Source organism: Chiloscyllium plagiosum, unplaced genomic scaffold (genome assembly GCF_037043375.1).
Source record: "Chiloscyllium plagiosum isolate Xiang-an unplaced genomic scaffold, Cpla_swu_hap1 HiC_scaffold_38, whole genome shotgun sequence".
NCBI lineage: Eukaryota > Metazoa > Chordata > Chondrichthyes > Orectolobiformes > Hemiscylliidae > Chiloscyllium > Chiloscyllium plagiosum.
The window spans coordinates 4,362,999-4,376,148 of record NW_028270176.1 but is presented as its reverse complement, the minus strand read 5'-3'; the positions used below and the strand labels follow the sequence as shown (position 1 = coordinate 4,376,148).

General features: G+C 45.9%; 1 protein-coding gene across 1 annotated transcript in view; it reads right to left on the bottom strand.

The window, feature by feature from the left end:
• The window catches only part of LOC122544262 (scavenger receptor cysteine-rich domain-containing protein DMBT1-like), a 64,718-nt gene that overhangs the window by 40,023 nt on the left and 11,545 nt on the right, over positions 1-13,150 (bottom strand). The window contains exons 7-14 of the mRNA XM_087980972.1: positions 12,580-12,894; positions 10,525-10,809; positions 8,804-9,073; positions 7,734-8,048; positions 5,680-5,964; positions 3,959-4,228; positions 2,876-3,190; positions 1,312-1,626 (exon numbers count right to left, since the gene is read on the bottom strand). Coding sequence (XP_087837098.1) covers positions 1,312-1,626; positions 2,876-3,190; positions 3,959-4,228; positions 5,680-5,964; positions 7,734-8,048; positions 8,804-9,073; positions 10,525-10,809; positions 12,580-12,894 — 2,370 coding nt within the window. The remainder of the gene's footprint in view (positions 1-1,311; positions 1,627-2,875; positions 3,191-3,958; positions 4,229-5,679; positions 5,965-7,733; positions 8,049-8,803; positions 9,074-10,524; positions 10,810-12,579; positions 12,895-13,150) is intronic.

Here is a 13,150-nt window from a genome sequence, read left to right as displayed (position 1 = left end):
ACAGTGCCCCCAACACTGACCCCTGTGGAACACCACTGGTTACCTTTCTCCATTTCCAGAAACTCCCTTCAACTACTACACTCTGCCTCCTGTTGCTCAACCACTTCTTTATCCATCTAGCTAGAACACACTGCACACCATGTGACTTCACTTTCTCCATTAGTCTACCATGGGGAACCTTAACAAACGCCTTACTAAAGTCCATGTAAATGACATCAACAGCCTTCATTGACTTCATCAATCAACTTGATCACTTCCTCGAAGAACTCTATTAAGTTGGCAAGGCACGATCTCCCCCCGCACAAAACCATGTTGCCTATCACTGATAAGCCCATTCTTTTATACATATAAATAGATCTTATCCCTCAGTACCCTCTCCAGCAACTTTCCCACCACCGACATCAGGCTCACTGATCTGTAGTTACACTGAATATCCCTACTACACTTCTTGTACAGGGGGACAACATGAGCAACCGTCCAGTCCTCCGGCACTTCACCTGTATTTAAGGACGCCACAAAGATATCTGTCAGGGCTCCAGCTATTTCCTCTCTTGCCTCCCTCAGCAATCCGGGATAGATCACATCCTGTCCTGGGGATTTGACCACCTTAATAATCTCTAGCCTACCCAACACATCTTCCCTACTGATGTCAATGTCATCCCAACATTCACCATGTTCCTCTCCTCAGTGAACACTGATGCAAATTGATCATTCAGAATCTCACCCATTCTCTCAGGTTCAGCACACAGCCTTCCTTTGTTATCCTGTAGTGGACCAATCCTTTCTCTCGTTACCTTTGATCAATCCTTTATCTAGTTAACTGGAACAATCTGCACCATCACTAACCTACAATCCTACATTCTGCTTCCACTTTAATGTTCTAATTTTCCAGGCAAATGAAACCACACACACAACAAGTTCATTCAAAACCTGATCCACAGGCCTTGCTTTCCAATTCACCAGGACTCCCTTTCCAGTGTGTTCCAGATGGAGCACGTTCTTTGGGAACAGCTGCCCCTTCCCCAGTAGCTCTGCAAATATCCCATGGGTTTCAACACAATCCTCACGGTCACCAAACGTTGAGTCACACAGTTATCTCTTTCACCTTGTTGTCCCTGTGACAATTAGCTCATGGCGGATTAAGGTTTTACTTTTCCCTTTCTTGCTCTTTGAACGTAAGCCAGAAACTATTCATGTTCTTTGCCGTCGCCAATTGGATTGAAGCTTTCAACGTTTTTCCCTCTCTTCCCTGTTATTGTTAATCGTATATGGGAACCTCAGTTTCACAGAAGATATCCACTGGTCTCTTACCTGGGTAACAGGTTACACCTGCATCCTCACCATGACCACAGTTGTGGGTTCCCCAACCGGAGAAGGTGCAAGACCGGAGATGGGACTCTGTCCCCCTGCAGGAAATGTCATCCATCCAAATATTGCCGGAACCTTGTCCAAACCGAGCACTACCATGCACTGACAGGGCGGGTCCACATTGCAGCTCCTTGCAGAGAACAGTGGCATCTGTCAAATCCCAACCATCATCACAAACCGTGCCCCAACTTCCATCGTGAAAGATTTCCACTCTTCCTGAGCAACGATCATCTGAATTGACCAATCTCACACCTGACCCTGAGAGAACAGAGTGGACCCATTACTTCTACTCAGAATATGATCAGGCCTTTCCAAATCATTCCCTTTTGATTTCCTGTTGTTGTGTCCTGTTTCTGTGAGTGACACAGATACGTTTCATGCAGATGTATAGTGCAGAACACTAGTGACTGGTTGTAATTTCCATCATTAATCGTTGCTCACTCATTGGCAAGTTAGCCAATGTGTACACACTTTATTTTTTCAACTATAAGTTATAATGAAGTACAGGTAAAACTGGCAGCACAATCCCAGTTTCTGTTCTTTCATTAGAGAGTGCGAATGGTTGATGATGTGAGAAAGAGAGACCTTGTCTTTGATCTTAGCCTGTGTGAATGAAGTGAACCCACAATGGGTGTGTGACTGTGTGTCGGAAAACCAACATCCACCCAAACTTGCAAATTGACCCCAGTCAGGAATCAACACTGAGCTTTTGTTTTCCTTTATGATTTATTTGTATTTTCCGAGTAAAACTCCGTTTACTGTTTGAATCTCGAACTAATCTGACAGATACAGAGCAAAGCACTTTCTATACTGTCCCCATCAAACACTCCCAGGCCAGGACGCTGAGGGTGAGATACAGTGTAAATCTCCCTCTCCAAGTCCCTCATCTTACCCTCCCAGCCCAGGAATGCATGCAGTTAGATAGTGTATCATGCTTTCTCTACACTGTCCTCATCAAAACCTCCCAGGACAGGCACAACATGGGTTTAGAAGGAGTGAAAAGAACATTTCCACTTTTAACTTAAGAGTGAAGCTGTCATGTCACAGAACCCCATCAAACACTCTGAAGTCATGCACAACATGAGATTCGATACAGAGGAATGCAACCTCAATTTTTATAAACTAAGTTTAATGACTCCCATTAAACTCTCCCAGAACCGAGGCGGCATGCCGCTAAAGTTACCTTTACACAGCCCTCATCTACTAATTCCAGGATAGAGACAACTCAGACACGATAGTGTTATGCGTGCTCGACACTGACCCCATCAAACACTCCCAGGATAGGGACAGAACGTGGGCAGGGACAATCACCAACAAAAGCCCCCAGGACTCGGGTCGATACAGAGAAATGATTTCTTTACATAATTCGCGACAAACGTTATTTCAGTTAAATAAAAGGACAGGTCTTTTTTTTTTACTTTTGTGTAACTTCACTCTGATTTTTGATCCTTTTCGGGGACCTGTATTGTACAGAAGATGTCCATTCAGTGACACAGCTGGGTCTTACCTGGGTAACAGGTTACACCTGCATCCTCACCATGACCACAGTTGTGGGTTCCCCAACCAGGGAAGGAGCAATACTGGAGGTGGGACTCTGTCCCCTCGCAGGAAACATCATCCATCCAAATATTGCCGGTACCTTGTCCAAACCGAGCACTACCATGCACTGACAGGGCGGGTCCACATTGCAGCTCCTTGCAGAGAACAGTGGCATCTGCCAAATCCCAGCCATCATCACAAACCGTGCCCCAACTTCCATCGTGAAAGATTTCCACTCTTCCAGAGCAACGATCGTCTGAATTGACCAATCTCACACCTGACCCTGAGAGAACAGAGTGGATACATTACTTCAGTTGAGAACGGTGATATCCAAATCATTCTAACTTTGATAGGCCACCATTGTTCATTTACTTTCCTGACACCAATACACACATGTTTTATGTAGATTTATAAGGGTCTGCAAATCTCTCCGAGAGCGATACAGGAAGTGACAGACTGACTGACAGACTGACTGAGTAACAGCTCTTCTCTCACTGGTCTCTCCTCTCCCTCTGTCTCTGTCTCTGTCTCTCCCTCTCTGTGCATCTCTTGTTTATGGCGGTTAACAAGGTTCTGCATTGCTATTGGAGAGAGACCGAGACAGGGACAAAGAAATACATCAGACACACAGACAGAAAGACAGATGACCAGTCGTGGATTAACCAGATGCTCACGGGCCTCATTCAAAGGTTGACAAGGCTGCATTCTCACTTTGATCACTGCCTGTGCAGGAAGCAAACCCACGCACTGGGGGCCCCTGTGCATCGGAGACCAGCTGTCCAGCCAACCTTGCTAACCCAACTCAGTCAAGAAGTGAACATCGAGACTTTTCCAGCTGGTATTGTAGGCATCTGGACAGAGTCACTCGGTAGCATGGAGCAAGAAAGGCAAATAGAAAGTTACTGTTTACCTTATAAATGTACTCTTTCACAGGAAGTCTACTCTAATGTTGGAATTACATTGTAAATATCTACCTTGCAGGATTAGTCACGCTCTGGGACACGGGTTCCGAATATTCACGTCTTACAGAGCCAGCGGAAGCCTTACTCACGTGCGACAGTTACAGGGCGACTTTGAAATGATGGTATCCAACGACCTGAAACCTGGGTTTTGTAGGAACATGTGTACTGGCCCTGGCTGCTGACAGTGATGTTCGGAATGGTGTAGGTGAAGGATTGCTGGCTGATGGTGCTGTTGATGATGGGAACTGTGTCCTTTAGCAACAGAAAGCGGCCTGTAGGGACACCGTCTGGAACTGTGCAGCTGATGTTGACTGATTCGCCGTCAGCTCTCACGGAGATGCTCGGCTCGGTTACAGGATCTGACGAATAAAACAAATCATCTCACAGAAATATGCAACATCGGAACAGGAGTCGGCCATTCGGCCCTTCAAGTTGACTTCGCCCATTCAATAATATCGTTCCTCATTGTTCAACTCAGTCCACTGCTCCCGTGCTTTCCCGCTGTAATCTGTAAAACATCTATCCGACTCCAACTGGAATAACATGGGACATTTTGACCTCGCCCGCTTCCTGAAGCAGAGAATCGCACAGGCTCCCCACTCGCTGAGTGAAGACATTAAACCTTTTCTCAATCCCACTCTGTCCTCTTTAGACTTTGATTCTGGACTCCGCCCGTGGTTTGGGACATCTTTCCTGTGTTTATCCTTGTCTAGTTCTTTTCGAATTTTTTAAACTTTCTATGTGATCCCTCACCATTCTTCCAAACACCAGTGACCATAGTCCGAACCAATTCAGTCTCTCTTCATATGTCAGCCCTGCCATCCCAGAAAACAATCTGGGAAACCTTCGTTGAACTATCTCTGTAACCAGAACATCCTCCTGCAGATAAGGAGACCCAAGGTGCACACACAAAAGTCCAGGTGTGCTGTCAAGATGTCCTATCCTGGTACTGAATCCTCTTCCTATGAAGGACAAGATTCCATTTGCTTTCTTCATTCCCTGCTACACCGGCCACAATTACTGTTCGTGAGTGGTTAGAGGAACACCCAGGTTCATTTTTACCTCCCTGCTTTCTCCATCTAACCCCGTTTAGATCCTAAGCCACCTTCCTGACACTTTGCACTGCACTGGATACCCTCTCGCTTATCCACATTACACTCTATCTGCTGTACTTTGCCACTCACTCCGCGTGTCCTAATCCCGCTGACTGTAGCAGTGTGATGGCACATTGCTGTCATGAGACTACATGACCCAACCATAAGGTGTATCTCCTTGAGCAAATCTAGTAGATCTATTCACAAGACTGGACAGGGTAACTCTCGGAACGGTATTCCGGATGGAGGGGGAATGCAGAACAAAGGGGTCACCCTTTCGAAAACATGGAAACTGCCGAGCAAAGGAAGTAACTGTTGCATTTTCTGAACAATACTTGCCTAAATAAAACACAGCTGAAAATGAATCATGTCTGAGCGTGGAGGTTCTCCCGCCAGAAAATATCATCAAAACACATTGGAACAATTCAGGAATTGGTTCATTTGACAAAACAGACACAAGTGGAAAGGTGTGGTGCTGGAAAGGCACAGCTGGTCACGCAGCATTCCAGGAGCAGGAAAGTCGATGTTTCGAGCAAAAGCCCTTCATTAGCATGTTCATTCCTGATGACGACCTTATGCTCGAATCGTCGACTCTGGGGCTCCTCAGATGCTGCCTGACCCGCTGTGCTTTTCCAACACCACACCATTCGACGCTGATCGCTAGCATCTGCAGGTCAGTCATCACTTTGTCCATAACTGACACAAGACACACTCACTTGTAACAACAATATTAACAGGTTGACTCAGAGAGCTGGGTGACCATTGCTCTGCCACCTCAGGCCGATAGGAACATTGATAGCTCCCTTGGTCGCTGGTGGTGACGTTTTCAGTGACATATGTGAGGGCTCCTTGTCCGATGATGAGAGAATTCGAGTCCTTCAGCAACTCTAGATGTCCAGTCAAGTTGCTGTGTGGAACTGTGCAATTAATAGTGAGTGAATCTCCAGCCACGTAGAGTGCCAATGAAGGGCTGACAGAGATTGTCGGCTCCGTTGAAGGATCTAAAAAGAGGGAAATCGGCAAAGGAGATTTCAGAAATCTGCAATTGTATTCTGTCTGATTAATGTGTGGGGTATTCTCGTTATTGCAAACTAGAAAGGATAGAGTGTCAATCATGTGATTGGAGACCGGTTTACCATTCTGTTTAATGTTACTGGAATTCAAATGGACTGAAACATGCGGAATGTAGAATGATAGAAATCTGCAATTGTATTATGTCAGATTAATGTGTGGGATGTTCTCCTTATTGACAACCAAATTAGATTTGAGTCCCGACAGTGTGGAGACAGGCCCTTCGGCCCAACAAGTCCACACTGACCCTCTGAAGAGCCACCCACACAGACCCATTCTCCTACATTTACCCCTGACTAATGCACCTCACACTACGGGCAATTTAGCATGGTCAATTCACCTGACTTGCACATCTTTGGACTCTGCCAGGAAACAGGAACACCAGGAGAAACTCACGCCGACACGGAGAGAATGTGCAAACTCCACACAGACAGGTACCCGAGGCGGGAATTGAACTAGGGATCCTGACACCATAAGGCAGCAGCGCTAACCACTGAGCCACACTAACAATCTGCCGTCCCAACTATAAACGGTGGAGTGTCAATCACGTGCTTGGAGAGCCGTTTGCCATTCTGTTAAAAGTCACTGTATTTCCTATCTCCTGAAACATGAGGAATGTTGAATGAAAGAAATTGGGAGCCAAACTAACCCTTTTGGCATTTGAGAGTGCTCCACCATTCATAATAATCACAGCTGATCGGTTAGCTCAACAGTTTTGTTTGTCTGAGATTTTATTCCCTTGCTGTTTCTTTAGCTCCAAACACATTGACGATAAACAATCCGAGATGAAATAGAGTCCAAAACTATCGCCATTTCATCTCTGATTAATGGTCCTACCCCACCACCGTATCCCTCACTGATCTCTCCTTATCCTTCTGTCTCTCTCTTTCCCTCTCACCCTCCCTCTCGCTGTCTCTCTATATCCCACTTTCTCCCGCTCCGAATTCCCAAATATCTCTGAATCGTAAAAATCCTTTTCTGATCTCCGTTAAGCATGTTTCCTGTATGTCTATGGTATCCGATTCATTACCTTAGATTTGCACTATCGGTTTGTCCACTTCCTTCAAAATGGGTCAAGCATAAAGACAACGCTTCATGGACTTAAACCCTTTAAATCTGATGTCATCACATTTCCACACACGTTTTTGCTTCTTCACTACAATATGACACTCACCCGTAGTGTTCCTTCCTTGTATTAACTGGAACAATCTGCACCATCACTAACCTACAATCCTAAGTTCTGCTTTAGGTTTAATGTACTAATCTTCCAGGCAAATGAAACCACAGACACAAGTTCATTCAAAACCTGAAACCACAGGTCGTGCTTTACAATTCACCAGGACTCCCGTTCCAGTATGTTCCAGGTGGAGCACGTTCTTTGGGAACAGCTGCCCCTTCCCCAGTAGCTCTGCAAATGTCCCATGGGTTTCAACACAATTCTCAAGGTCACCAAACATTGAGTCACACAGTTATCTCTTTCATCTTGTTGTCCCTGTGACAATTAGCTCATGGTGGATTAAGGTTTTACTTTCTCCTTTCTTGCTTTGCAATTTAGCCAGAAGCTGTTCATAAACTTGAATGTAACCAATTGGATTGCATCTTTCAAAGCTTTTTGCCCTCTTCCCAGTGATTACCAAACCATTATAGGAACCTGAATTGTACAGAAGATGTCCATTCAGTTATACAGCTGGGCTCTTACCTGGGTGACAGATTACACCTGCATCCTCACCATGACCACATTTGTGGGTTCCCCAACCAGGGAAGGAGCAAGACCGGAGATGGGACTCTGTCCCATTGCAGGAAACGTCATCCATCCAAATCTGGCCGGCACCTTGTCCAAACTGAGCGTTACTGTGCACTGACAGGGCGGGTCCACATTGCAGCTCCTTGCAGAGAACAGTGGCATCTGCCAAATCCCAGCCATCATCACAAACCGTGCCCCAACTTCCATCGTACAACACCTCCACAGTTCCAGAGCACGGATCGTTCGAATTGACCAACCTCACACCCGATCCTGAGAGAACAGAGTGGACCCGTTACTTCAGAGAACAGTGATGATATCCGAATCTTTCTACCTTTGATTGGCCATCGTTATTCATTTACGTTCCTGGCCCCAATACACACATGTTTTATGTAGATTTATGAAGGTCTGCAAATCTCTTAGAGAGCGAGACAGAAAGTGACAGAGACAGAAAGATGACTGGTGGCAGCTCTTCCCTCACTGGTTTCTACCTCCCTCTCTCTCTCTCTCTGTTTCTATCTCTCTCCCTGCATCTGTTACTTTTATATAGATTTACAAGGTTCAGCACAGCTATTGCAGAGAGAGTAAGAGACATCAGACAGACGGTCAGACAGACAGATGACCGGTGGTGGATTAACCAGATGCTCACCGGGCCCCATTCGAAGCTTGAAAAGGCTGCATTCTCACTTTGACCTCTGCCTGTGTAGGAAGTAAACCCACGCACTGGGTGCTGCTGTGCATCACAGACCTGCTGTCACACCAACCTTGCTAACCCACCTCAGTCAGGAGGAGAACATCGAGACTTTGCCAGCTGGTATTGTGGACATGTGGACAGAGTCATTCAGACAGCACGGGGCAGGAAATGCAAACGGAATGTTACTGTTTACCTTATAAATGTACTCTTTCACAGGAAACCTACTCTAATGTTGGAATTACATTATAAATATCTACCTTGCAGAATTAGTCACGCTCTGGGACACGGGTTCCGAATATTCACGTCTTACAGAGCCAGCGGAAGCCTTACTCACGTGCGACAGTTACAGGGCGACTTTGAAATGATGGTATCCAACGACCTGAAACCTGGGTTTTGTAGGAACATATGTACTGGCCCTGGCTGCTGACAGTGATGTTCGGAATGGTGTAGGTGAAGGATTGCTGGCTGATGGTGCTGTTGATGATGGGAACTGTGTCCTTTAGCAACAGAAAGCGGCCTGTAGGGACACCGTCTGGAACTGTGCAGCTGATGTTGACTGATTCGCCGTCAGCTCTCACGGAGATGCTCGGCTCGGTTACAGGATCTGACGAATAAAACAAATCATCTCACAGAAATATCCAACATCGGAACAGGAGTCGGCCATTCGGCCCTTCAAGTTGACTTCGCCCATTCAATAATATCGTTCCTCATTGTTCAACTCAGTCCACTGCTCCCGTGCTTTCTCGCTGTAATCTGTAAAACATCTATCCGACTCCAACTGGAATAACATGGGACATTTTGACCTCGCCCGCTTCCTGAAGCAGAGAATCGCACAGGCTCCCCACTCTCTGAGTGAAGACATTACACCTTTTCTCAATCCCACTCTGTCCTCTTTAGACTTTGATTCTGGACTCCGCCCGTGGTTTGGGACATCTTTCCTGTTTTTATCCTTGTCTAGTTCTTTTCGAATTTTTTAAACTTTCTATGTGATCCCTCACCATTCTTCCAAACACCAGTGACCATAGTCGTAACCAATCCAGTCTCTCTTCATACGTCAGCCCTGCCATCCCAGAAAACAGTCTGGGAAACCTTCGTTGAACTATCTCTGTAACCAGAACATCCTCCTGCAGATAAGGAGACCCATGGTGCATACACAAAAGTCCAGGTGTGCTGTCTAGATGTCCCATCCTGGTCCTGAATCCTCTTCCTATGAAGGACAAGATTCCATTTGCTTTCTTCATTCCCTGCTACACCGGCCACAATTACTGTTCGTGAGTGGTTAGAGGAACACCCAGGTTCATTTTTACCTCCCTGCTTTCTCCATCTGACCCCGTTTAGATCCTAAGCCACCTTCCTGACACTTTGCACTGCCTGGATACCCTCTCGCTTATCCACATTACACTCTATCTGCTGTACTTTGCCACTCACTGCGCGTGTCCTAATCCCGCTGACTGGAGCAGTGTGATGGCACATTGCTGTCATGAGACTACATGACCCAACCATAAGGTGTATCTCCTTGAGCAAATCTAGTAGCTATTTTCACAAGACTGGACAGGGTAACTCTCGGAACGGTATTCCGGATGGAGGGGGGAGTCCAGAACAAAGGGGTCACCCTTTCGAAAACATGGAAACTGCCGAGCAAAGGAAGTAACTGTTGCAGTTTCTGAACAATACTTGCCTAAATAAAACACAGCTGAAAATGAATCATGTCTGAGCGTGGAGGTTCTCCCGCCAGAAAATATCATCAAAACACATTGGAACAATTCAGGAATTGGTTCATTTGACAAAACAGACACAAGTGGAAAGGTGTGGTACTGGAAAGGCACAGCTGGTCACGCAGCATTCCAGGAGCAGGAAAGTCGATGTTTCGAGCAAAAGCCCATCATTAGCATCTTCAATCCTGATGAAGACCTTATGCTCGAATCGTCGACTCTGGGGCTCCTCAGATGCTGCCTGACCCGCTGTGCTTTTCCAACACCACACCATTCGACGCTTTTCGCTAGCATCTGCAGATCAGTCATCACTTTGTCCATAACTGACACAAGACACACTCACTTGTAACAACAATATTAACAGGTTGACTCAGAGAGCTGGGTGACCATTTCTCTGCCACCTCAGGCCGATAGGAACATTGATAGCTCCCTTGGTCGCTGGTGGTGACGTTTTCAGTGACATATGTGAGGGCTCCTTGTCCGATGATGAGAGAATTCGAGTCCTTCAGCAACTCCAGATGTCCAGTCAAGTTGCTGTGTGGAACTGTGCAATTAATAGTGAGTGAATCTCCAGCCACGTAGAGTGCCAATGAAGGGCTGACAGAGATTGTCGGCTCCGTTGAAGGATCTAAAAAGAGGGAAATCGGCAAAGGAGATTTCAGAAATCTGCAATTGTATTCTGTCTGATTAATGTGTGGGGTATTCTCGTTATTGCAAACTAGAAAGGATAGAGTGTCAATCATGTGATTGGAGACCGGTTTACCATTCTGTTTAATGTTACTGGAATTCAAATGGACTGAAACATGCGGAATGTAGAATGATAGAAATCTGCAATTGTATTATGTCAGATTAATGTGTGGGATGTTCTCCTTATTGACAACCAAATTAGATTTGAGTCCCGACAGTGTGGAGACAGGCCCTTCGGCCCAACAAGTCCACACTGACCCTCTGAAGAGCCACCCACACAGACCCATTCTCCTACATTTACCCCTGACTAATGCACCTCACACTACGGGCAATTTAGCATGGTCAATTCACCTGACTTGCACATCTTTGGACTCTGCCAGGAAACAGGAACACCAGGAGAAACTCACGCCGACACGGAGAGAATGTGCAAACTCCACACAGACAGGTACCCGAGGCGGGAATTGAACTAGGGATCCTGACACCATAAGGCAGCAGCGCTAACCACTGAGCCACACTAACAATCTGCCGTCCCAACTATAAACGGTGGAGTGTCAATCACGTGCTTGGAGAGCCGTTTGCCATTCTGTTAAAAGTCACTGTATTTCCTATCTCCTGAAACATGAGGAATGTTGAATGAAAGAAATTGGGAGCCAAACTAACCCTTTTGGCATTTTGAGAGTGCTCCACCATTCATAATAATCACAGCTGATCGGTTAGCTCAACAGTTTTGTTTGTCTGAGATTTTATTCCCTTGCTGTTTCTTTTGCTCCAAACACATTGACGATAAACAATCCGAGATGAAATAGAGTCCAAAACTATCGCCATTTCATCTCTGATTAATGGTCCTACCCCACCACCGTATCCCTCACTGATCTCTCCTTATCCTTCTGTCTCTCTCTTTCCCTCTCACCCTCCCTCTCGCTGTCTCTCAATATCCCACTTTCTCCCGCTCCGAATTCCCAAATATCTCTGAATCGTAAAAATCCTTTTCTGATCTCCGTTAAGCATGTTTCCTGTATGTCTATGGTATCCGATTCATTACCTTAGATTTGCACTATCGGTTTGTCCACTTCCTTCAAAATGGGTCAAGCATAAAGACAACGCTTAAAGGACTTAAACCCTTTAAATCTGATGTCATCACATTTCCACACACGTTTTTGCTTCTTCACTACAATATGACACTCACCCGTAGTGTTCCTTCCTTGTATTAACTGGAACAATCTGCACCATCACTAACCTACAATCCTAAGTTCTGCTTTAGGTTTAATGTACTAATCTTCCAGGCAAATGAAACCACAGACACAAGTTCATTCAAAACCTGAAACCACAGGTCGTGCTTTACAATTCACCAGGACTCCCGTTCCAGTATGTTCCAGGTGGAGCACGTTCTTTGGGAACAGTTGTCCCTTCCCCAGTAGCTCTGCAAATGTCCCATGGGTTTCAACACAATTCTCAAGGTCACCAAACATTGAGTCACACAGTTATCTCTTTCATCTTGTTGTCCCTGTGACAATTAGCTCATGGTGGATTAAGGTTTTACTTTCTCCTTTTTTGCTTTTCAATTTAGCCAGAAGCTGTTCATAAACTTGAATGTAACCAATTGGATTGCATCTTTCAAAGCTTTTTGCCCACTTCCCAGTGATTACCAAACCTTTATAGGAACCTGAGTTGTACAGAAGATGTCCATTCAGTTATACAGCTGGGCTCTTACCTGGGTAACAGATTACTCCTGCATCCTCACCATGACCACAGTTGTGGGTTCCCCAACCAGGGAAGGAGCAAGACCGGAGATGGGACTCTGTCCCCTTGCAGGAAACGTCATCCATCCAAATATTGCCGGTACCTTGTCCAAACCGAGCACTACCATGCACTGACAGGGCGGGTCCACATTGCAGCTCCTTGCAGAGAACAGTGGCATCTGCCAAATCCCAGCCATCATCACAAACCGTGCCCCAACTTCCATCGTACAACACCTCCACAGTTCCAGAGCACGGATCGTTCGAATTGACCAACCTCACACCCGATCCTGAGAGAACAGAGTGGACCCGTTACTTCAGAGAACAATGATGATATCCGAATCTTTCTACCTTTGATTGGCCATCGTTATTCATTTACGTTCCTGACACCAATACACACATGTTTTATGTAGATTTATGAAGGTCTGCAAATCTCTTAGAGAGCGAGACAGAAAGTGACAGAGACAGAAAGATGACTGGTGGCTGCTCTTCCCTCACTGGTTTCTACCTCCCTCTCTCTCTCTCCCTCTCTGTCTTTCTATCTCT